The sequence below is a fragment of the Rhinoderma darwinii genome, chromosome 2 (assembly GCF_050947455.1).
Source record: "Rhinoderma darwinii isolate aRhiDar2 chromosome 2, aRhiDar2.hap1, whole genome shotgun sequence".
NCBI lineage: Eukaryota > Metazoa > Chordata > Amphibia > Anura > Rhinodermatidae > Rhinoderma > Rhinoderma darwinii.
The window spans coordinates 418,466,496-418,492,077 of record NC_134688.1 but is presented as its reverse complement, the minus strand read 5'-3'; the positions used below and the strand labels follow the sequence as shown (position 1 = coordinate 418,492,077).

At 39.8% G+C, this 25,582-nt stretch overlaps 1 protein-coding gene across 1 annotated transcript in view; it reads left to right on the top strand.

Moving 5' to 3' along the window:
- The window catches only part of PITPNM3 (PITPNM family member 3), a 261,407-nt gene extending 255,214 nt beyond the window's left edge, over positions 1–6,193 (top strand). The window contains exons 15-18 of the mRNA XM_075854250.1: positions 1,196–1,345; positions 1,578–1,761; positions 3,445–3,573; positions 5,031–6,193. Coding sequence (XP_075710365.1) covers positions 1,196–1,345; positions 1,578–1,761; positions 3,445–3,573; positions 5,031–5,339 — 772 coding nt within the window. The 3' untranslated portion in view covers positions 5,340–6,193. The remainder of the gene's footprint in view (positions 1–1,195; positions 1,346–1,577; positions 1,762–3,444; positions 3,574–5,030) is intronic.
- Positions 6,194–25,582: the final 19,389 nt, after the last annotated feature.

Below are 25,582 nucleotides of genomic sequence, written 5' to 3'. Positions count from 1 at the left end.
CCTCAGAATATTTTATTCACATGAACTGTCCTCTTTATTAATCATCTTGTTTAATCAAGAATAAACAACCACCCATGGTACATGCCTTAAGCCCCATGCACGAACGTAGATTTCGTCTGTAATTACGGACCCATTCATTTCTATGGCTGACGGACACCTTCCCGTATATTTACAGGAAGTTGTCCGTGCCGTAGAAACCTTCCGTAAAAAATAGAACATGTCCTATTTTTTTATTTTACGGACTGTGCTCCCATACTACGCTGCAAAGGCTTACATTCAATCGAGAATATCTGCTCTTTAAGGTGGATCAGAGGGAGGTTTTTAGTTTTGACTATTTTGTAACTGTGAGCTGTAGTAAAATGGGGGTTGTTGCTCTCTGTATCCAGGTACAAAATGATTTCCCTTTTATATCTTGCATAACTCAGAGGAAGTTTTTAACGTACATTGTACTTAAAAGTGGATCCTTAAGATTAACATGCTGCCCCATCTAAGGGCAAAATATTACAGCTACAGGTTCATACTCGTAGTGACCAAAAGGGCACAAAAAATGTTGTGCATTTTGCTCAGAGGAGCGCTCAAAGATACAAAAATACAGCGGACTCATAGTTGCGATTCCGCTGTATTCATGAGGGGAGCAGTATCACAGCAGCCTGTCACAGTGCAGAAGGATGGAGCGAGGCGGGCGTTCCACTCATGAATAAACCGGATTCATAACTATGAGCCCGGTGTATTCTTTCAGCGAGCCTATGAGCCAAACTTTTTTATGTTGTTTTGGCTACTAAAGCTCGGACCTATAGCTGTAACATCCATACCTGTAGCAGCATATTCAGATGACAATCTGCATTAATAATATCCAATTTATATCTTAGTCCATAAATATCAGATTTATATTCAATGATGTATAACAGTTGTTGGGCTATGACAAAAAAATATTAATTTTCAAGAAAATCCACCCAGGACAGAACCTTCATGTTGTCTATATGCTTTCCCCATGTTCAAGTGGGTTTCTTTGGGTATTCCGGTTACTCCCAAAGATGGGAAAACTTACCTATAGTTCTAACATATGTGTGTATCTGAGGCAGGTAATGCATTCTGTGGGCAGCACTCTAGAGTATGTTGCCCGCATGTTGCCGTATAAATAATTGATATTTCATTCAGACTTTTATAGATTGTTTGTTTTCTTATTGGTCGACAGGGGAGATCAGAGCAGTGCACAAAGTTACCTGACTGTGCTTCCTCGAGGGATGGAGTGTGTCGTTTTCAGCATAGATGGCTCTTTTGCGGCAAGTGTGTCCATTATGGGCAGTGATCCTAAAGTCAGGGCTGGAGCAGTGGATGTGGTCAGGTAAAGTTATATTGCTATGTCTGGAATTTGTTACAGCCCTATAGTACACAAGCAATAGGTGACAATTATAAAGTTCAGTTTCAAGATATCACAGAAATCCAGTTCAATATAGAGGCAGATTTCAGAATACACTTAAATTATTGTCAGTCAGAATTTTCATTTTATATTAACTACATGTTGTACCAAAGTATTTCTTGATTGGTCGTTATTCTCTATGTTACAATAATTTCAGGCACTGGCAAGATCTTGGGTATCTAATAATTTACATCACTGGCCGTCCAGACATGCAGAAGCAAAGAGTGGTGTCCTGGTTGTCCCAGCACAATTTTCCCCAGGGAATGATCTTTTTTTCTGATGGTCTTGTACATGACCCCTTACGTCAGAAGACTATATTCCTCCGAAACCTCATGCAAGAGGTGAGAATTTCTGATTGTAAACTATGTTCTAGTGTTCTGTATAAATCACCTATCAACCTGAATTACAGGTTAGATCTGAGACAGTTATCTGAGCTGAGCTTTATGTTTAAAGACTATTTTAATAAAAATGTGTATCAGTGTGTTTTGTGCAACTTTCTAAATACGTTTTATTACAATTTTTTTGACTTTTTGAGATCCAGCTGCTTGGTATCCTGTATACGGAGCAGCTGTATCTATCGCTGAAACCTGTATCCGTCAGGTCAGCGGGACTAACGGGTTAAATGTCAGCAGGTCCTGCGTGTCTCTGAGACGCAGGATCGAGCTGTTACTGATCACATCTGAGTTCATAAACAGAAGCCAATATGCTAGAGTGAACAGTCTAAACTGTGAATATATTTAATTTACAATAGGGTGGCACAAAGATCCCAGATGGCTCCATAGTAAGTCAAAATGCCCCAATTTGTCTGATCCCGACACAAACATGAAGTACAAGTCTTTGTAGAGAGAGCCCTCTAGTGAGACACTATCAATTCACAAAGCGAGCCTATGTCTCCATTGTGACCGAATGTCTCCTGTATCTCATGTAGGAAAGTCATGAGGGAGGAAAAGGTTCAAACCACACAGCACAAAAAATCCAGACACATTTATCTTCACAGACAGCACAAATTTAGAAGGACCTAAAAATCTCATTGGTGTTAAGACAGACATTTTATTTAAAGGGGTTTTACACTTTCTGAAAACTGATGACCTATCCAAAGGATAAGTCATCAGTATATGACTTAGTCTGACACCCGGACCCCGCACCGATCTGCCACTCTGGCTGCCTCAGTGCACCGGATGTTTGGAATGGTATGCAGTGGTTGGAGCCGGAAGTCGATGGCTCCGACCACTGCATAGCGGCTGTTTAGGAGCTGAGCTGCAGTTCTGCCATTCACTTGAATGCGATACTGCAGTACGGCCGCTATTCTTTGGCCGGAGCATCTGCTTCCAGCAATATTATCCGGTGCCCAGAGGCAGTCGGAGTGGCGGATCTGTGTGGGGTGCAGGTATTGGACACGCACCGATCATATACTGATGACCTATCCAGTGGATAGGTCATCAGTTGTCAGAACGTGGGAAAACCCCTTTAAGTTAACATTCTATTAAATTGGTTTTAATGTATGAATTCTTGAGAAAAATAAAATAATTTTTGAGCCCCAAAGTGGACACGGACTGGTGGGAGCAAATACATTCTTTGTGGACTAAACAAATGTTGGCTCTGTAGAAATAAAGATTATAATTATTTTACATACTGCTTCATTAGATTTACATTGATGGTCTTTTGGGATAAAGATTTGCTGTAATTTGTAGACTGGCAACTGATGTCCTTCCAGATTTGTCCTTCAGTATAAGTTTATGAGTACCTTTACCATTACATATCATTAATAATTTATGCAGGAAAATATGTCTGATGAGTTGTTCTGAAAATCCAAGGTATATTGATAATAGATTTGGGGGAGAATGTTTGATAGCAGCTTCAAGTTGCGATGTCACCTATAGATCAGTCAACTAATAGAATATATATGTGTATGTATATATGTATGTGTCTGTGTGTGTATATGTGTGTGTGTGTGTGTATATATGTATATATATGTATATAATGCATTATATATAATTGCAATAAGTGTTTCTTATTTTATCTAGTGTCACATTAAAATCAGTGCTGCCTACGGTTCAATGAAAGATATTTCTGTTTACAATGTTCTTGGATTATCGTCAGCTCAAATCTATATAGTGGGACGTCCAGCTAAGAAGTATCAGAATCAGTGTCAGGTAACTATGGTATACATTTTTATTTGTTAATATATGCATCCCAAATAAATACTGATAAATAAATGGTATTTATTTGGTATTTGCTTAAGTCTAATCATTTATTGACGCTTTTGCTAAAAATTATGTTTACCTACATAATTTGACTCAAGGATAATCCCACGTCTCTATAATTCCTCATGCACATGAACAATACGATACCATAAGATCTTCCGTACGGATGTGTAGACTTCATCACTGACATTCTGCGTGGTACCCTATTTCTTCAGTATGAGTTTAATATGGGTACTGTATGAAAACAGAGAGAAACTATTTGTTTGAAGCTCTTTTTTCCCATTGATGTAGCTGCAGTTTCAGGATGAAATGGTACAATACATTTCCCATACGGAATTTTTTTTAACTGAATCCGTACACATCAAGTTTTCACTGTCCATTGACTACTCGGGAGGAAATTTAGACATCCATATGGGATTTATCACACTGTAGGTATGCAAGTCTGTATAGGATAACACTGTCGCCTTATTATGGAACCATACCACATGGAAGTGGTACAGATCTGTAATGCTGTTGTGTGCATGACATCTAACATATGGCATTTATTTACATTATTTTGACACCTGTGTAGGAAAATATGTGTCCACCCTTTGTTCACATCTGCAACTCAGGCTTCGTTTGTGACCTCCGTGGCCGATCCGGTAAAAAATTTCGGAAGAAATAATGCAGCATGCTGCGCTATTTCTTCCAGTAAAATGACGGACACCCTCATGGAAACATGACAGAATCCATTAAAGTCAATCGGTTCCATCAGGCGCCCATATTGTCCGTGATGCAATGGCTCCGGCAGTTCAGTGTTTTAGTTCTTCTGTCTCTATGATGGAACAGAAGAACGGAAAATGTTAGCGCAGATGTGAACGAAGCCTTACGTTTTCTTTAATTGTGTTACATTATAAAATTTATCATTACATCAATTCAATACAATCTTGCGCCATCCAGTAAAAAAACATATATGTTAACGTGTACGTTTTTTAACATGGGAGTCTACAGGGAAAAATGGCCGACGGAGAGTCATCTGTCACAGCCATCCAGTAAAAAAAAACGTATAATAAAATTTAACATGGGAGTCCTTGGGCAACAGATAGCATCCGTCGGAGGCACCTGTCAGAGGTGTATGTTTTTTTGTAAATGTTTATTTAACATCTCACGCCATACATCTGGGTATATGTCAGCTTTAGAGATCAGTTAAGGGAGGAAACATCTGTAGTAGAACATTATATTTTCAAGAGAGGAGAAGTATCCAATTTCTAATAGTAATCTAATAGTATATAAAATATTGCATGTTATATTTCTAGACTAACCTTCCTAAAATTTAACTTTACTGATTATCCAATTGTTAACTTTGACTATAAATTGTATGATGTGTTATGATATGATTTACACTCCCCATTTATGTTCTATTTTAGTTTATTAGTGATGGATATGCGGCTCATTTGGCTACTCTGGAATTTAGTCATCATTCCCGTCCCAAAAAGAACAACTCCAGGATGATCCTGAGAAAGTGTAGCTTTGGATTGCACACACAGCCTGAATTTCTAAGAAAAAGGAACCACCTTCGAAGGACTATGTCTGTTCAACAGCCTGAACCACCCTCTACCAATCACAAACCAGAGAGAGCACAGAGTCAACCAGAGTCTGACAAAGACCACGATCGATATTTAAACCCACTCTCCTGGGTGAGAAATGCGAGTCACAAATTCGAGCCCTCCCCATAACAAAGACTTTGTGGTATCCTTGGGTTATTGTGCACATTGCAAGTAGGCCTTGGAGAATTGTGGAAAAGCTGTACAGCGTGAAACAGCAATATGATGGATCTGTGGTGACTTCTAATAAGATCCTACCCTTAACCTAACCACTTGAGCGTAGGCCAAGAATATATGGGACATTTCTATGTATTTTCTGGTATAGAGATACATTGGAGATGTGGTACACCGTTTCTTTTCACCCTGTAGCACTTATCACCAAATTATTTCAGGGCAGCAACAAACATCATAATTCAGATCACAAGTTTTGCATTACTGACTCACAAATATTACTAGTCATATAGCTTTAGGAATAATAGAGTAGTATCATATTTCTATCAGAAATTGCTCATAAGCACTTATACATAAATTTGCTTAGTGCTCAGGAACAAAAAAGTGTCACTTGTGTGTACAGGGCACACACACACACACACACACACACACACACACACACACACATAGATCTAATGAGAAAGTCAACAGAAAAGTTGAATGTGAAGACTATCAATGACATGATCTCTTATAACCAGAAATTAAGCAAAACATATGCCAATAAAAGCCCATGCAAAATGAGTCCATATCTCTCTAAATAGACATGATATGCTACATTTAGACTAATTCTATCCAATATTTGATGAAAATCTCTAATGTGAAGTCTTGCAGATGTGAGAATTGAAGAGATTACTAAAATTGTAAAAAAAAGCCTCAGTGTTGCCCACTTAGACAGTGGTATTTTATATTTTCTGCACAGTGTTACTTGTCAAAGGAGAAGAAAAAGTCACTTGCCAATTGGTGAGTCTCTGCCTATAAAGCAGAGTTGTCTTTAACTTTCTTGTAGTTTGTTATTTTTTACCTGTGGACCAAACTAATGTGTTCGTAAATTTTATTCGAGCACTCTGAGTATCCTAAGATATGGATGTCTGATTAAATTGGGGACATTCTGTCAGTAGTTTGTGTAAACTGTGGATGTTACCACAGAGAAAATGTTATGTTTTGCCTGCTGTCCTTCCAAAGACATTCCCATAATACCCAGACGACTGCACTCATAATGCATCTGTTACGTGGCTGCATTTAAATATTATTACTATAGAGTCAGTTTGAAAATGCATACATTTATTTAGAATAGAAAAGACTTAAAAAATTCTTATTAGTAGAAGTAAACACCTATGATGAACATCAGGGTCCCTCAGTACTTTGGTTAGAGTAAACGTAGTCTATTTACGCCTCATGCACACGACCGTGTGCGCCGGCCGAGTCCCGTCAGTGATCCGAGGAACGACATGACATGTTCTATCTTTCCTCGGATCGGAGACTCGGATAATTTTTCACGGACCCTATTCACCCGCTAAAGTGAATGAGTCCGTGAAGGCTATCGGGTGCCACTCGGATGCCATCAAAAACGTCCCGAGTGGCACAACGGTCGTGTGCATGAGGCGTTAGGGTATATCCACACATGGAGGATTTGTTGAAGAACCTTCTGTATCTGAATGGGATTCAGAAATCTATGCATATGCTGCAGAAACAACTTCATTTTGGTGTATGGAATGGATTTTACAGTTGCAGAAATGGTTTTTAACAAATTAGCCGCGTGTGAACATACCCTTAGAGTCTTTTCACAGTATTAGAATATTATGCAGTAAATCAGCCCAATCTGAAATGACTAGCTTTACTGCAAAATGGCAGCTTCACACATAGTATTTTTCTACTCTGTGGCTGAACTGTATGGAATATAAAACAACATGCTGGCACAATCTGGTGGGAGCAGGTGGTGGGTTTGATTATAATTTTCTATTTGATTTGATAGGAACATATCATCTATTGTTGTTCAGGCTAGGTAGACATGATGTCCAGGAGATGAAGTGGCTGGAGATGGAACAACCTTTAGGCAATCAGTTTCAGAATGAGTGGAACACGGTTTAGCCCGTAGTATCTACATGTATATGAGTTTTAGGTTGTACAGTCTACGACAACATAGAGCATTCTAGATGTTCCAGTGTGATGATTTGAAGCTGGAACTTGCAGCCCCAGATGTATCTGTATATGAATTGAAGTTTATGTATCCAACTTTGCCCAGTTTGTTTTGTGAATACGTGAATTAGGAAGCATTAAAGAGGCTCTGTCACCAGATTTTGCAACCCCTATCTGCTATTGCAGCAGATCGGCGCTGCAATGTAGATTACAGTAACGTTTTTATTTTTTAAAAACGAGCATTTTTGGCCAAGTTATGACCATTTTTGTAGTTATGCAAATGAGGCTTGCAAAAGTCCAAGTGGGTGTGTTTAAAAGTAAAAGTCCAAGTGGGCGTGTATTATGTGCGTACATCGGGGCGTTTTTAATACTTTTACTAGCTGGGCGTTCTGATGAGAAGTATCATCCACTTCTCTTCAGAACGCCCAGCTTCTGCCAGATCACGCTGTGACGTCACTCACAGGTCCTGCATCGTGTCAGACGAGCGAGGACACATCGGCACCAGAGGCTACAGTTGATTCTGCAGCAGCATCAGCGTTTGCAGGTAAGTAGCTACATCGACTTACCTGCAAACGCCGATGCTGCTGCAGAATCATCTGAAGCCTCTGGTGCCGATGTGTCCTCGCTCGTCTGACACGATGCAGGACCTGTGAGTGACGTCACAGCGTGATCTGGCAGAAGCTGGGCGTTCTCAAGAGAAGTGGATGATACTTCTCATCAGAACGCCCAGCTAGTAAAAGTATTAAAAACGCCCCGATGTACGCACATAATACACGCCCACTTAGACTTTTACTTTTAAACACACCCACTTGGACTTTTGCAAGCCTCATTTGCATAACTACAAAAATGGTCATAACTTGGCCAAAAATGCTCGTTTTTTAAAAATAAAAACGTTACTGTAATCTACATTGCAGCGCCGATCTGCTGCAATAGCAGATAGGGGTTGCAAAATCTGGTGACAGAGCCTCTTTAAGGCTCATGCACACGGCCGTATTATATGGAGCCATACAAGAGCTGCCATAGACCTGTATGAGCCCTCTACTCCGATATCTTATAAAGGCATAGAGATTTTTTTCTCTATCAGATTCCGTAAGAACGCGACAAAAGATTATACATGGGATAGTCCATTGAATGTCATATATATATATATATATATTGAGGTATTCTACCTTAGGCCGAATTCAGACGAACGTAGAGTACGTCCGTGTGACGGCCGTTAAAACAACGGCCGTCACACGGACGCATGTATTTCAACGGGGCCGTTCACACGGCCGTTGTTTCAAGGGTCTTTTGTGCAGTTTTCATGGATTCCTTCATAGACTTAAGTCCATGGGGATACGTGAAAACGGAACCCGCACGGGAGCACCTGGGATGTGAAAAACGTTTCCTGAAGTTCGTGTGAATCTGGCCTTAGAAGCATCTGACAGACACGGAATCACATGACCCGTAGCTCATACTGAGTTATATGGGCTCTGTGCACATGGCACTACCATGTGCATGAGCCCTTAGACAAATTAATTTGCCACGTTTGAGAATCATTATTGCCAAACTGTAGAGAATTGTTTGCTGATTGGATCTCCCATGATATTCTATAAACTATTAAACCTGTGAATTAGGTGATATTATTTGCTAATCTCTTTTTGGGACCAATGATTTTGCTCCTCGATATTCTACGATATGTCATTCCATACTGCTGGGATATTTTCACGTTGGATAAATTACAGGTTTACATTATAATTTTAAAGTGCAGTCCCAGATCGTTCCTCTGTAAACTATATGAAGGTCTATTTATAATCACCAGAAGACAGTGACTACCTAGACATTCATGGTCATAAGTAAGCTACAAAACAATAGTTACATCTGGTTTGCCTAGTTACACCTGCTGTTCACCACTGTCTAATGCAATGACATAGTCAACCACTCACAGGGACTTATTTACTTACAAGTGCTAAAATTACTTATTTCCAAGACAAAATTGTCTTCACCATCTCTTGCACTATACAGTAGACAAAATTGAAGGTGTTACTACTTCCTGTGGACCACTGTGCACTGTAAATAGCACCACTGTCTGGTTAACAATACAACCATCTTAATAGCTGCCGTAAAAAAACAAGCTGCCTGCCCATTGTATATATGAACTTTGAGTACTAACCAAGACCAACTCGCCTTGTCCCAAATGGATTTAGGTAATTTTTGGAAAATAACTTGGCAACATTTTGCCTTAGCCTCTGGTGACATGGCTTTGAATTTGCATTACATGAAATTATCCCATATCATCTTCTGACTTCTATTAGGGTTTTCTTGAAGAAAACATGAGATTAGATTACGACTGACCGTTCATACGTCAGTCTTAATATATAGATCGCTTGTGTAAGATGCACCAAAGTATTAAGAGATGCACGCCTCTTTCTAAAGTAGGCTCACCATTGACCATCGGCCAGAGTCAAACCCACGCCAGCAAGGAGTTGGGTAGATTTGCACTGTAATTTATGCTTTCTGGTGTAAATTATAGTAAATTTGTTTGCCCGCTGGTGGACACACTCCTTTTGCTAAACTAAGCCCATGTTTAAGAAAAGTGCCGTGAGCGACGCAAATAGCACAAAAGGTGTCGTTTTTTACCACAAATTGCGACTTTTCTACAGCAGAAAACGAGTAGTAAAGTTAATGCATTCCACCCATTATGTCTACTTTGCCTTGTTAACGAGGACCTGTCACTAGGACCTGCATAGTGTTGTCTCCCTGATTCCAGTGCTGTTTTTCTTTTTTCCCGAACCCCCGTTCCAGAGATATGGCCCTCTGTTATGTTGGCTCCCTATATACTAATCTGCTGTAGTTAGCCAACTGGGTGGAGCTAGATTCCCTGCTTTTGATGCTGACCAATCAGCGCAAGACAGCTTAAGGGTAATTGATACTCTGTTGACTAACAAAAGCAATTTAATATAGAGGCAGCCAACACAACAGTGGGCCATAGGGGAAGTCCAGGAAAAAAAGAAAAACGGTGCTGGAATCAGGGAGACAGAACTATTAGTAAACCAGTTCAACTTATATGACCTAGTGATAGGTCCTCCTTAAATATAACCAATACGGAGTCATTTTATTGAAGTGCATTGGAATCTGGCATGTTTTAACTTTGTACACTGTGAAAACAGTATTTAATGTCATTATTGCCATCAGTGGTATAGTACTAATGGTAGGTTAGCTGTAGTTATCACCCTAAATACTCAGTGTTACCTCTTGTAAGAATTGTTGTTGTTCATTCATTAACCACTAAACCTCCTAGTGCCTCTTGTATGGAATGAGAAAGAACAGGGTAGCAATTATTCAGACAAAGACTAGGTTAATACCTATTGCTTGGTACACCAAACCGACCGCTCCCAGATATAAAGTCTTTATCCTAAAGGGACCAGGAAACCCCTTTTTGTAATGTTGGGAAACCACGTTGAATTCTGCACAGGGCATACAAATGATCCTTCCTGACAGAGGCAGTGTGTATATAATGACAAGTTTCGTAATCACTTCCGTGATATTTTAGTCACAGCTATTACAGCAGTTGGTAGTCTATATATGCTTTCTCTTTAATAGTTGTTTGGTTGGCTATGTCCTGTTAGATATGTTATCTATATAAAAGGTATAGTTGTTAAACGTTTAATATAGAGCATGGCTGATGCCACAACTTGAATTACCTACCTTTTTTTTTAATCTGCAATAATGCACTTAATTTGCTGGGTTACCAACAGGGGACGGTTAAACATTAAGATGAAGTCACAAAAGTAATAAACTGATTGAGTCAAAAGTCAGGAACCATGCAAATCTCTTGGCAGAGCGGTAGGGTACTATACGCCATAGGCTTACCCAGTGGTCTAATACACAATGGGAATAATGATATCATTCAAATTGTATGCATGTCACAGATATTTGTGTGGTTTGTGATTATTCGCACTTTGATCTATGGTCGTGAGCAGTTCATATGACTTCAGCACACCAATACTGCCATCTACAGGATACTACTGATAAATGTGAATCAGTATCAATCATTTGCACTGTAGTCCCCATAAATCTTACTCTACAACAAATTATGCACAGATCTCCTTGTAAAGCATTTTGCTTTGTACAATTTTGCAGTTTTCAATTTATTTGTGTTTTCAGACAGGAAATATATTTATTGTATAAGAGTAGTTCCTTAATAACTAGCTGTATTGAGTTTGATCTCATACAGAAGCCTTAAACAACTGGCATTCCATGTAAAAACTTTGAGGCTCACCTGATGGTAACCCAGCACCTTTAATGAGACTTCGCTGTTACACAGGATCTTTGAAAATTCGTTTTCTTATTCTGTATGTAAGGGACTTCTCTGCCTTACTATTACCCACATGGCATGTTCTAAGCAAAGTGATCTAAATAAAACAGCTACTTCAGTCTACAGTGTTGATGATATGTCCGCATTCGTGTTTGGTACTGGAAAAGATATCTTATTGCTTGACCAAAGTATTCTTGTTTTAGTGTTTGGCATGTTATATCTCTATATTCCCAGTTGATTGGCATCAAGATTTATATACCCACTATTCTGTGTTCTTACATGGGGAGCCATGAGTCTGAACTATGGGATATAATGTGCTGCTCAGTTTGAATACCAAGAAAGAACCATGAGCTGTTAATAGGTAATTCCACAAAAGTGCCTAAATATAAAAATGGTTGGCATTCATGTATAAATATCGCATAAAGAAAAAAATGTTGTCCCAAAAGAATTTACAACATCATTGAGTGAATCTTTCACCAAAACTAGATCTGTTGGGTGGGGTTTCTTCCTTCTCCTGGCCATTGTGCAGTTTGAGATATATATACATTTTACAGCAGATATATATATATATATATATATATATATAAAAGCAATGTTTAGTCGTAACATTAAGACCACCTGCCTAATATTGACTGGGTCCCCCTTGTGCCACCAAAACTGCTGTGACCCATCGAGGCATGCTGGACAGGACCTCTGAAGGTCTACTGGTGCTATCTGGCACCAAGATGTTATTTGAAGATCCTTTTACCCTTTCGCTGCCAGGGTTTTTGGACATTTACGCCTCTGGTAGCAGAACGATTTTCACACTTTTCACATCTACAAACGTACACGCACAGGCACCGTCATTCATAAAACTGATATTTGTGGCTAAAGTGTGACCCAAACAGAAAATTAGATGCACCACAGTTCTAAAAAATAAAAGTTCAATATGTAAAGCGTTCATGCATACCACTTATGCCTAAATCTAATCTGCATGCACATATCTCTATAAAATCACCAGAATTGAAAAGACCAAAAATCTCCTTTAAAACTAGAAATTTAAAAAAATTAGCTAGATCGCAGCCTCCATGGATTGGAACTTGTTTTTCCAGCAAGCATAGCCAGCATTAACTTTTTCAGTAATATGTACTACAATAGTCTCCACTCTCAATGTGCATCAATGAGCCTTGGGCGCCCATGAGCCTGGCGCCAGTTCACCGGTTGTCATTTCTTGGACCACTTTCGGTAGGTACGAACTATTGGATACCGAGAACGCCTAACAAGATTTGCTAGTTTTGGGGATGCTCTGACCCCATTACAATTTGACCCTCGTCAGACCCTCAGATCCTTACACTTAATATAACCCACCCCTCAACAGATGCCATAATAGCGAGATAATTAATGTTATTCAATTCATCTGTCAGCGAATATAATATATATTAGATTTATTTATACACTGAATGGTGAAACATCCATCTAGTAGCGTCTTGGATCTCCTTTGGCCTTCAGAATCGCAGCCATTCGTCGTGGCATAGATTCTACTAGGTGTTGAAATCGTTTTGCAGGAATATTGGCCAATGCGCACAGGATAGCTTCTCGCAGCTGACGCTAAAGCGTCCTTCTGCCATAGGGTAAACAGCTGTCATGAAGGAATGGACTTGGTTGGTCACAATGCTTAGGGAAGCCTAACCCCTTTTGGTGACTAGTTGTTCACATCCACAGGATCCCCTTTCGCTGGATGTTTTTCCTCGATCACACCATTCTTGGTATACTCTCGACACCGTTGCACGAAAAAACCCCACAAGGTTGGAGTTTCTTAAATACTAGCCCCTGCTTTTCTAGCACCAATGACCATGCCTGGTTCGAAGTTGGTCAGATCGCTCGATTTTCCCATTAATATTAAATCAAATTTGGGGAAAACTCACTCACTTGATTTTATGCTGTACTCCGGTGTCATATGTCTAATTTTCATACAGGGAAGCTCCAATCATGAAAGGGCAGGTGTCTCTAAAAAGGTGTGTGTGTGTGTGTGTGTGTGTGTGTGTGTGTGTGTATATATATATATATTATATATATTTATTTCATGCAAGGAACACGAATATGGATATAAATTGCTGAATGTTTCACATTAACAGCATCACTTATAATTAAAAATAAACCCTTAATAAATAAAATGTTAAAAGAAGATGCTAGTTAACCTTAAGTTAGTAATATTTACTGCAAGAATTAATACAGAATAAATATTTTGCCAATTTTTTCCTCGATAAATAGTTGCTATTATTTTCAATTCTAAGTGTTCTAGTCAGGGAGTCAGACATATGTATTTTTTCCCATAAATGTTAAAAAGAAAATACTTTAAGAGAGTGTACAGACCATGAAATAAACAACAAAACAATTTTGGAACAGTATATGAAAATAATGACATAACCCTTACATTTTTGCTACATAGGAGGAAGCCTGTTAGTTTTGGATTACTAATGAGTGTATTGACTTCCTTCATAGCGGCACGGTTTCCTAGGTTTGGCCTTCATTCGGCCCCAAGTTCAAACACATTCAAAAACTTCTTTGATAAACTGACGCTTGGGGTTAAAAAACATCTCAAGACTCGTTTGTTTTTTTTGCAAATAAAAAATAAACTGTGGTGCTTATAGAGAATCTGCACTTTATGAGTTACAATAAATGCCAGCATATTATATATTCTCTTGAGAGTGTCATTTATGATACCCAAATGGTTAGTTTTATGGTCTATGTGACTGGAGCCCCTAATCAATATTTATAAGGAACCATTTTGGGGAACAAATCTGGAGGATCTCAATGTAAGTGATTTTAATAAATTAGGCAAGAAAGATTCTAGGATCTCTACTAGACCCACCTGAGCTCAGTACAAATCGTACGGTGCCAACCAGGGAGTAACAATTCATATAAAAAATGTAAAAAAGGGAGGGGAGGGAAAAAGAGGGGAGGGGGAAGAAAAATAGGAAAACCCTGGTAAAAGAGGAGGCACTCAGCTCAGCACTTATATAAAAATATCAAATAGTTTATTTGCAAAATTTAGATAAAAAGGAAAAAATATCAGTGTGTGTGTGATCCTGCATCCAAAAACATGGACATCACAAGCCCGGCCGAGTGAAATCTAACATGGGTCACAAGTAAAAAAAACTTAAAAAAACGTCACCTGCATAAACATATACTACGCACATGAATATATTCTACACATAAAGTGTGTCTTTAGCAAACACATATTAGTAATCAGGTATATGTATAAAGCATGTTCACAATTGGATTTAATGCACATAAATCCTATATAACGGAAAACTGAAGGTAAACAGCCTAAGGCCTTATTCACACGAACGTGTTATACGTCCGTGATATGCGCGTGATTTTCATGCGCGTCGCACGGACCTATGTTAGTGAATGGGGCCGTTCAGACTGTCAGTGATTTTCACGCAGCGTATGTGCGCTGTGTAAAACTCACGACATGTCCTATACTTGCTCGTGTTTCACGCAGCACGCACCCATTGAAGTCAATGGGTGCGTGCAAATCCCACACGGCACACGGAAGCACTTCCAGGTGATGCGCGCTACAGTAGTAAAATAAATGAATGAAAACAGAAAAGCACTTCGTGCTTTTCTGTTTGTAAACATAAAAACAGAGTGTCATAATGATGCCGGCTGCGCGAAAATCACACAGTCACGCACCATATGCTGATGCCACACGGAGCTTTTGCGCGCGCAAAACGGACACGCTTGTGTGAATAAGGCCTAAACCGTATAATTCCATATGGAATGAAAATACACTAATAGTATCAGCCCCAAATGAAAAATGGTAATAATGCCAATTGCTCAAGGGACACAAGCGGTGTAAAAAATACAAGATGGCAGATCTACATGAAATCCGTTATATAGCTCAAAAGTTTATTTTCACAGTGGTTAGACATAGAGCCAGTTCAAGGCTCAACTGCATTTTAAAGGGACTACATATTCCAAGAAGAACATAAGTTAATCAGACCATATACTTATCACCATGATGATGCCCTATCAAGGGAGGCTTAGCATAGGTTGTGGATAATGATCCAGTAGGTCCAGCCAGCGGGTTGGTTTATAGGTTGGTCTCAATCATGCTTTCTTCAGAGCGGTTGAAATAATTCCCAAGTTAAGGCCAAGAACAAGGCCAGGTACAATGAGCATAAGTGTGTCCATCAAAGAAGTTATATGCAAATTGTCTCCTCAGCGATTGGACTGGTTGCCAAGTTAAGGCCAAGAATACGGCCCAATCCAGTAAACATAAACGGCGTGTGTGTCCATCGAGGAAGCTACAGATGAACCCACCAGTTTCGGGTGTGTGAAGTCAGGGCGTAAGCCCCACGGATGCGTTTTGTCTCGTGACTTCCTCAGAGCGTGCCTTAACTATGCAACCATTAGCCAGCGACAATTTCTCTGTTTGCGAAAGGAAGACCCAAGGTAAAGAATGGTTTTGAAGTAGAACCCACCTAACATTACAGGATGGAGAGGCTCTAAATTGTGTTTTGAATTCTAAATTTGCCAAATATTAAAAATAGGTAGAAACATTAGAAATATAATGGTGTGTAATGGATCAACCACTTTCAAAACCGTGTTAGAGGGACAAACCATAATAGAATCATGATGGTATCCAGGCTCATCATTGCCTGATCTGCCAAAATATAGGTTGACCACAAGATTTCTGCCATCTGCTGGTGATACGCACTATAAAAGTCAATTAAATCATTCATTGACAGTGCTACCATACATGAGCACAGATCAAATTCCTTAGCAGACTCATGACTTCCCCACCACGGAAACAAGTATTTTATTTTTATATATTTGTGATAAATAAGATGTTTACTTGGTCTGTGAATTCCAGTGGAAAAATAGAGACTGGTTTCTGGGTCTAGAGTTTTAACTATGCGTCTAGTTTTAAAAATAAAAATTATAAAATATGTGTCTGTTAATAAAATAAAAGTTATACTTGGTGACAAATGGTTTATATTTCTTATGGATGCCTTGTATAATGCAGAAAAAAAAATATGTAAAGTTTAGTATGTATTTCTAAAATGAAAATGTACAATTTTTACAGCCAGTATACTTTTTGATGTCGGTTTGTTTTTAAACAAATAAAAACAAAATTATTCCACAAAATCGGTTTTTATCTGTTTGATATTTCTTTAACCCTTTCACGACCAAGGACGAAAATGCACGTCCTGGTCGGCTGCTAGTTCCCGCTCCAGGACGTGCATTTTCGTCCGCATTTCAAACTGTCACTCTGTGTAAACACAGAGTGACAGACCCGCGCTGACAGTTGTCCCCGACAGCTGAGACATCAGTCTTGCCGGACAGCGGACCATCGCCGCTGCTTTCGGCAGTTAACCCCTTAAGTGCGGCGACGGATTGCCGTCGCCGCATTTAAGTGGTTTGAAGCACATCGGCAGCCCCCACGAAGTGATCGTGGGGGCTACCGATGCTTGTCACGGCAATCGGAGGTCAGATAATGACCTCCGGGTTGCCATGCACGGAAGCCTCGGAGGAACAGCCTCCGGCCGTTCCTCCTCTGCTTCCTGTCAGTGTGACAGTCACGTCACAATGACAGTTGGAGTACATTACACTACGTGTGTAGTGTAATGCACTCTAGCAGCGATCAAAGCTGCAAGTCTAAGTGTCCCCTAGTGGGACAAGTTAAAAAAGTTAAAAAAAAGTAATAAAAATGTTTAAAAAAAAGTGTAAAAATAAAAGTTACAAGTTCTATAAACAGAAAATGCTTTTTTTTCCTATAATAAGACTTTTATTATAGAAAAAAAATGAACACGTTAAAAAAGTACACATATCTGGTATCACCGCATTCGTAACGACCCCAACTATAAAACTATAATGTTATTTTTCCCGCACAATGAACACCCCAAAAAAAATCAATAAAAAACTACGACAGAATCGCAATTTTTTTGGTCACCACCCCTCCCAAAATAAAGAATAAAAAGTGATCAAAAAGTCGCATGTTCCCAAAAATAGTACCAATAAAAACTTCTATCCGTCCCGCAAAAAACAAGCCCTTACACAGCTTTTTTGACTAAAAAATAGAAAAATTATGGCTCTCAGAATATGGTGACACAGAAATTTTTTGGGTTTATAAATAAGTCATTTTATTGTGCAAACGCTAAAAAAAAGGACCAAACCTATATACATCTGGTATCGCCGTAATCGTACCAACCCGCAGAATAAATTAAAAATGTCATTTATAGCGTACGGTGAGCGCCGCAAAAAGAAAACCTAAAAAACGGTGTCAGAATTCCTGTTTTTTGCTCAGGATTGCAAAAAAATTGAACAAAAAGTGATAAAAAAAAAAAATCACACGTACCCCAAAATGGTACCAATGAAAACTACAGATTGTCCTGCAACAAATAAGCCCTCGCAGCTCCGGTGGTGAAAAAATAAAAAAGTTCTGGCTTTCAGAATATGGCGATGCAAAATGTTCCAAAAGTGGATAAGATCGGGCGCCATTTATCAGTGCGACACCAGTCACATATCTATGAAATATTATTTATTTACCCCATTATTGTACCCTCTTATTATGCCCTGATATACCCCGCACAGATTACATATGTCCCCACATTATAAACTGAAATACCAGCGAAACCCAAAACAGAAAAACTACCAAGCAAAATCTGCGCTCCAAAAGCAAAATGGCGTCCCTCCCTTCTGAGCCCTGCAGCGTCCCCAAGCAGCAGTTTGCGCCTACACATACGGCGCCGCCATACCCGAGAGAACCCGCTTAATGTTTTATGAGGTATTTGTCTTCTGTGGCACAAACTGGGCACAACATATTATGCACTAAAATGGCATATCAGTGGAAAATTGCAATTTTCACTTTGAACCATCCGCTGCGCATTAACCCCTTTGCGCACTATGACTTAATTGCCCGTCATGGTGCGGTGGTTGATGTATGGAGCCGGCTCACATGCTGAGCCCGCTCCATACGCTGAGGGTGTCGGCTGTGTATTACAGCAGGCCCCCTCGGTACTAACGGGCAGGAACAGCGATCGCGCTGTTACAGAAGCCTGTAAGAATAACAATACACTGCAATACATTAGTATTGCAGTGTATTGTACCAGCGATCCAATGATCGCTGGATCAAGTCCCCTAAGGGGATTGATTAATAAAATGTGTAGAAGAATTATAGTTATTAGTAGTGAGATTTTTTTTTTGAAAGTTAAAAAAACAAAACACCTTTTCGCATTTTTCTTCTAAAGTAATGTAAAAAAATGAACAAAATTGGTATCGCTACGTCCGTAAAAGTCCGAACTATTACAATATACCATTATTTAATTTGCACAGTGCACACCTTAAAAAAATTTAATAATTGAAACCGCCAAAATCTCAGTTTTTTTTTGTCACCTTCGCTCTAAAAGAAAAATGTAATACAACTTTTGAATCACTTTTTATGTACCAAAAAATGGTACCAATAAAAACTGCAGCTCCTCCCGCAAGAAATAAGCCCTCCCACCGCTCTATTGATGGAAAAATAAAAAAGTTATGGCTCTTGGAAAGCGGGGAGGGAAAATCTAAAATAAGAAAGCAAAAACTGGATCAGTCCTGAAAGGGTTAATTCATTTCTAATGAAAAACCGTATGACCCCATGTGGGGTATTTCCGTACTCGGGAGAAATTGCTTTATAAAAAATGTTTGTTTTTTTCCTCCTTTATCCCTTGTGAAAATGAGAAAATTCAACATTTTAGTGGAAAAAATTTTGATATTAATTTTCGCGCCCTAATTCTAATAAACTCTGCAAAAGACCCGTGGGGTGTAAATGCTCACTATACCCCTAGAAAAATTCCTTGAAGGTTTTTCCAAAATCGGATCACTTTTGGGGGGTTTCCCCTGTTTTGGTCCCTCCAGTGCATTGCAAATGCGACATGGCAACGAAAACCATTCCAGCAAAATCATAAATCCAAATGGCGCTCCTTCCCTTCTGAGCCCTGCTGTGGGTCCAAACAGCAGTTTATTACCACATATGGGGTATTGTCGTAATCGGGAGACATTGCTTTACAAATGTTGGGGTGCATTTTCTTCGTTATTCCTTGTAAATAATAAAAATTTCTATGTTGTTTCAGAAAAAAAGTACATTTTAATTTTTACAGACTAATTCCAATATATTTAGCGAAAAACCTGTGTGGTCAAAATGCTAACTATACCCCTAGATAAATACCTTAAGGGGTCTAGTTTTCGAAATGGGGTCGTTTATGGGGAGTTTCTATTGTTCTGGCAGCTCAAAGCCTCTCCAAATGTACAGTGGGGCCTAAAACATTTTCAAGCAAAATAGGAGTCCTGAAAGCCTCCGGGTGCTCCCTTCTTTTGGGGCCCTGCCGTGTGTCCAAACAACGCATTAGGGCCACAATGTGGGTATTTTTGAAAACAGGAGAAAGAGGGTGATAGATTTTGGGGTGTGTTTCTTCATTTTCATGTTCGCTTTACAAAGAAATCGGTCTTCAAACAAATACTTTTATGAAAAAAGTTAAATTATTTTCTTTTTCACCTGATATGCATTAAATTTAGCAAAGAACTGTGGGGTCAAAATAATTACTATACACCTAAATAATTACGTTATGGGGTCTAGTTTTCTAAATGGGGTCGTTTATGGGGAGTTTCTATCGTTCTGGCAGCTCAAAGCCTCTCCAAATGTACAGTGGGGCCTAAAACATTTTCAAGCAAAATAGGAGTCCTGAAAGCCTCCGGGTGCTCCCTTCTTTTGGGGCCCTGCCGTGTGTCCAAACAACGCATTAGGGCCACAATGTGGGTATTTTTGAAAACAGGAGAAAGAGGGTGATAGATTTTGGGGTGTGTTTCTTCATTTTCATGTTCGCTTTACAAAGAAATCGGTCTTCAAACAAATACTTTTATGAAAAAAGTTAAATTATTTTCTTTTTCACCTGATATGCATTAAATTTAGCAAAGAACTGTGGGGTCAAAATAATTACTATACACCTAAATAATTACGTTATGGGGTCTAGTTTTCTAAATGGGGTCGTTTATGGGGAGTTTCTATCGTTCTGGCAGCTCAAAGCCTCTCCAAATGTACAGTGGGGCCTAAAACATTTTCAAGCAAAATAGGAGTCCTGAAAGCCTCCGGGTGCTCCCTCCCTTTCGGGCCCTGTCGTGTGTCCAAGCAATGCATTAGGGTCACAATGGGGGCATTTTTGAAAACAGGAGAAACAGGGTGATATATTTTGGGGTGTGTTTCTTCATTCTCATGGTCGCTTTACACAGAAATCGGTCTTCAAAGTGATACTTTTATGTAAAAAGTGTTTTTTGTTTTTTTTTCACCTGCTATGCATTAAATTTAGCAAAAAACTGTGGCGTCAAAGTACGCACTACACCCCTAGATAAATACCTTAAGGGGTCTAGTTTTCTAAATGGGGTCGTTTATGGGGAGTTTCTATCGCTCTGGTAGCTCAAAACCTCTCCAAATGTACAGTGGGGCCTAAAACATTTTCAAGCAAAATATGAGTCCTGAAAGCCTCCGGGTGCTCCCTCCCTTTCGGGCCCTGTCGTGTGTCCAAGCAATGCATTAGGGTCACAATCGGGGAATTTTTGAAAACAGGAGAAACAGGGTGATAGATTTTGGGGTGTGTTTCTTCATTCTCATGGTCACTTTACACAGAAATCGGTCTTCAAAGTGATACTTTTATGAAAAAAGTGAAATTTAATTTTATTACGCCTGCTTTGCATGAATTCTTACAAAAAAACTGTGGGGTCAAAATACTTACAACACCCCTTAATAAATACCTTAAGGGGTGTAGTTTTCAAAATGGGGTCACTTGTGGGGGTTTCCACCATTCTGACAGCTATGAGCCTCTGAAAACCTGGCTTGGTGCAGGAAAACAAAATGTACTTCAAAATGTATAAAATTATTACTAAATTTGTAAGTCTTCCAAATTGCTCCAAAAAAAATTTTTTTTTTCAAAAGTGCTGCCAAAATAGAGTAAAGAGATGGAAATATATATTTAATTAAAAAAATTGTGCAGTATGTGTGTACATATGTGACATATTGCAGTTAAAAATAGGGAAAAATGATCATTTTTACAAAATTTCTTCAATTTCTCTATTTTTTTATTAATTTCCGCAAATCGTATCAGTCTACTTTTACCACTAAAATAAAGTACAACATGTGACGAAAAAACAATTTCAGAATTACTTGGATATTCAAAACTTTCACAGAGTTATTCTCTGATAAAGTCAGACATACCAGATTTGACAAATCTGGCTTGGTCATTAAGGTACAAACATGCCCGGTCATTAAGGAGTTAAATAAGTTCTGGACAACGTGTTAGAAGAAAGACACACAAGTGATCAGATGTTATCAAATGGGAAGTATTAGGCTGGATTCACACCAGCATGTTCGGTCCGTAATGGACGGAACATATTTCAGCCGCAAGTCCCGGACCGAACACACTGCAGGGAGCCGGGCTCCTAGCATCATAGTTATGTACGACGCTAGGAGTCCCTGCCTCTCCGTGGAACTACTGTCCCGTACTGAAAACATGATTACAGTACGGGACAGTTGTCCCGCAGCGAGGCAGGGACTCCTATCGTCGTACAGAACTATGATGCTAGGAGCCCGGCTCCCTGCCATTTGTTCGGTCCGGGACTTGCGGCCGAAATACGTTCCGTCCATTACAGACCGAACATGCTTGTGTGAACCCAGCCTTAGGGCTTATTCAGACGAACGTGATATACGTCCGTGCAACGCGCGTGATTTTCACACGCCTCGCATGGACCTATGTTAGTCTATGGGGCAATGCAGACAGTTCCGTGATTTTTACGCAGCGTGAGTCCGCTGCGTAAAACTCACGACATGTCCGTTCTCTGTGCGTATTTCGCGCATCACGCACCCATTGAAGTCAATGGATGCGTGAAAATCACGCACACCACACGGAAGCACTTCCGTGTGACGCGCGTGATTCGCGCAACAGCAATAAAACTATGAATGAAAATAGAAAAGCACCACGTGCTTTTCTGTTTACAAACATCCAAACGGAGTGTCATTATGATGGCGGCTGTGATGACACACGAAGCTGTCAAGTGCCTTTTGCGCGCGCAAAACGCCGTGTTTTTTGCGCGCGCAAAACGCACACGCTCATCTGAATCCGGCCTAATACTGCACCCATTCATATGAATTTCTTACCATGTGATACATGGTCGAGTTGAGTCTGCCATATCGGTAGATTTTTTGTAGCGTCTTTCTTCACTGGCTTATAAATGGGGGGGTCCTGAGCCCATAAGGCAACTGGCTGCAGCAGGAGCCATCCTCCACTGCTCTGTCTGCAATCCGTGACCACGCACAGAAAGCCCCAGCCCTTAAGCTTTTGGCCTGCCTGAAAATTGAGAAAGGCCTTATTCACACGCTGCGTTTTTTGCGCGTTGGAGTTCCGTGTGTCATCAGTGTTTGCTGCGTGGCTGTGTGATTTTCACGCATATGCCATCCTTTTAGGCTGTTTACGCCCCAAAAATAAGCCGTGTGAACATACCCTAAGACTTCATGCACACAACCGTGACTGTAATTACGACCCGTACAGCCGGCCGTTTGTACTCCATTATAAAGTATGGGAGCACGATCCGTAAACAAAAAAAATAGGACATGTCTTATTTTTTTCGGCGAGGTGTCCGTCAGCAATAGAAATGAATGGGCCTGTAACTACGGGCGATTTTACGGTCGTGTGCATGAGGCCTAACTGGAGTGGGAGCTTGACAACCTATAGAATACAGGCGTAATGCTAGCAATATTACTGGTGTCCCGTGTGAGACAATCAATATAGCGGATACATATACAGGACAATATAGAGTATATGAAAACTACAAAACTTGCTTTATTGTAAAGATACATCAACAAAAACATAAAGTGGAGGATAAAAGAAGAAAAGAGAAAAATAATAAAACCTAATGGAGGGTGGTAGGACTGGGACGACATACAGAATAATAGCAATATATATGTGTATTAGGGCACAGAAAGCTTTTCCCCAAACGCACGTATGCTCACAACCCGTTGATACAGCGTAAACAGCTACATAATACATGCATAGCTTAATCCAAATTTCTATCAGCATAGGGATAGTGTAACATAATGAGACAAAACGTATTAGGGTATGTTCACACACTAGACTAAAAACGTCTGAAAATACGGAGCTGTTTTCAAGGGAAAACCGCTCCTGATTTTCAGATGTTTTTTGCGGCGTTTTTCATGGCCGTTTTTGGAGCGGTTTTCAATAACTCCAAAAACTTCCCAAGAAGTGACCGGGCGTCTTATTACGGGGCCGTTCTTCAAATGGCCGCGCGAAAAAACGGCCCGTCGGAACAGAACAACGTTTTTCCTATTGAAATCAATGGGCAGATGTTTGGCGGCGTTCTGTTTCAGATTTTTCAGCCATTTTTTTGGTTTACGACCCGAAAAACGTCCGAAAATAGGCCGTGTGAACATACCCTAACATACACAGCCTACCACCTGGCCCCATGTTATACATTTTGTCTCATTATGTTGTTCAGCAGGGGTCGTGAGCATATGTACCATATTTTTCGGCCTATAAGACACACCCAGGTTTTAGATGACAGAAAATAGTGAACAAAATTATTTCATATTTTACCACTTTTACAAAGAAAAAACAATTTGTTAAAAAAAAAAGGGAGCCATAACGTTTAGCTTTTTTCATCGATTGAGCGGTACGAGGGCTTATTTTTTTGGCGGGATGAGCTGTAGTTTTTATTGCCACCATTTTTTGGTACATACGATTTTTTTTTATCAAGTTTTATTTTTTTTGCGTTTAAAGTGACCAAAAAACAACGATGCTGACTTTTTAAAAATATTTATTTTTACGCCGTTCACCATGCGAGTTAAATAATGGTATATTGTAATTGCTCGGACTTCTACGGATTCAGCGATACCAATTTTTTCACAGGATATTTCATAAATGTCAGATAGAACCCACACCGATCTCTAGGGGTCTGTTCACGTCACCGTTCGCTTTCCGTTCCGGGATTCCATCGGAGGTGTCCGTTGGGTGAACCCCGGAACGGAAAGTGAAACCACAGCTTCCTCCACTGTATCCCAGCAGCTCAAGACAACAAACGAGTGCAACAAGCTCACAGAAAAACAGCAGCTTTTCTTGCAGCCGTTACCGCAAAATTGCAGCTAAATCGCTTAGGTTTTTGAAAAACAGATCCAGGAGGAAGGAAAAATGCATAAAACACACTGTGCACTAAACATAGAACAGAATACGCTCTGTTCACTTCTCGTTTTTTTGCACGTTTAGCGAGAGAAGCTCCCAGCGCACACAATGAATGTGTTCTTTTGCAATATGCTGGGCCGTCAGGCTTTGTTTTTTAGTTTGTGTTTTTTTTAGGTGTAGAAAAGCATAGTTTACTACGCTTTCCTATGCAGAGTACGGTGTACGGTTTTTCCCACAAGTGGAGCACATGGGTGCCAGGATAACATCCAGCCTTTCGTCGGAGGTATACCCCTAGAGTAGGCTCAAAACAAGGTTAAACAGATCTTTAGATACACCCCACTGTCCTAAGCACTTTATGGAGAACAGCTCAGACACACCTAACACTATGCGTGATACAAAGAGCAGCTTAGATACACCTCCCTGCAAGATATCACATAATATACCAGTCTGTATGTGATCTCAGGTTAGTGTGGCCGCTTTCACTACCGCAAATCATCGGAACGCGTAAGACAACGTAGAAGCCTTTTCAGTTATTCCACATACAGTACTTTATAGACAATGTTTTGGAGGATAAACAGCAATTCCCCAAAATTTAAATCCCCCTTAGTTTCCCCTATCATGTGCACAGTAGCGTATAGACATTAAATTAAACCTTTGATCGTAGGTTCATGACAAACAATCTGTTGGTAGGGAATTTCTAATTCTCATTGGTAGTACTTTTTATTGCTGTTGCCAATGGGAGGGCC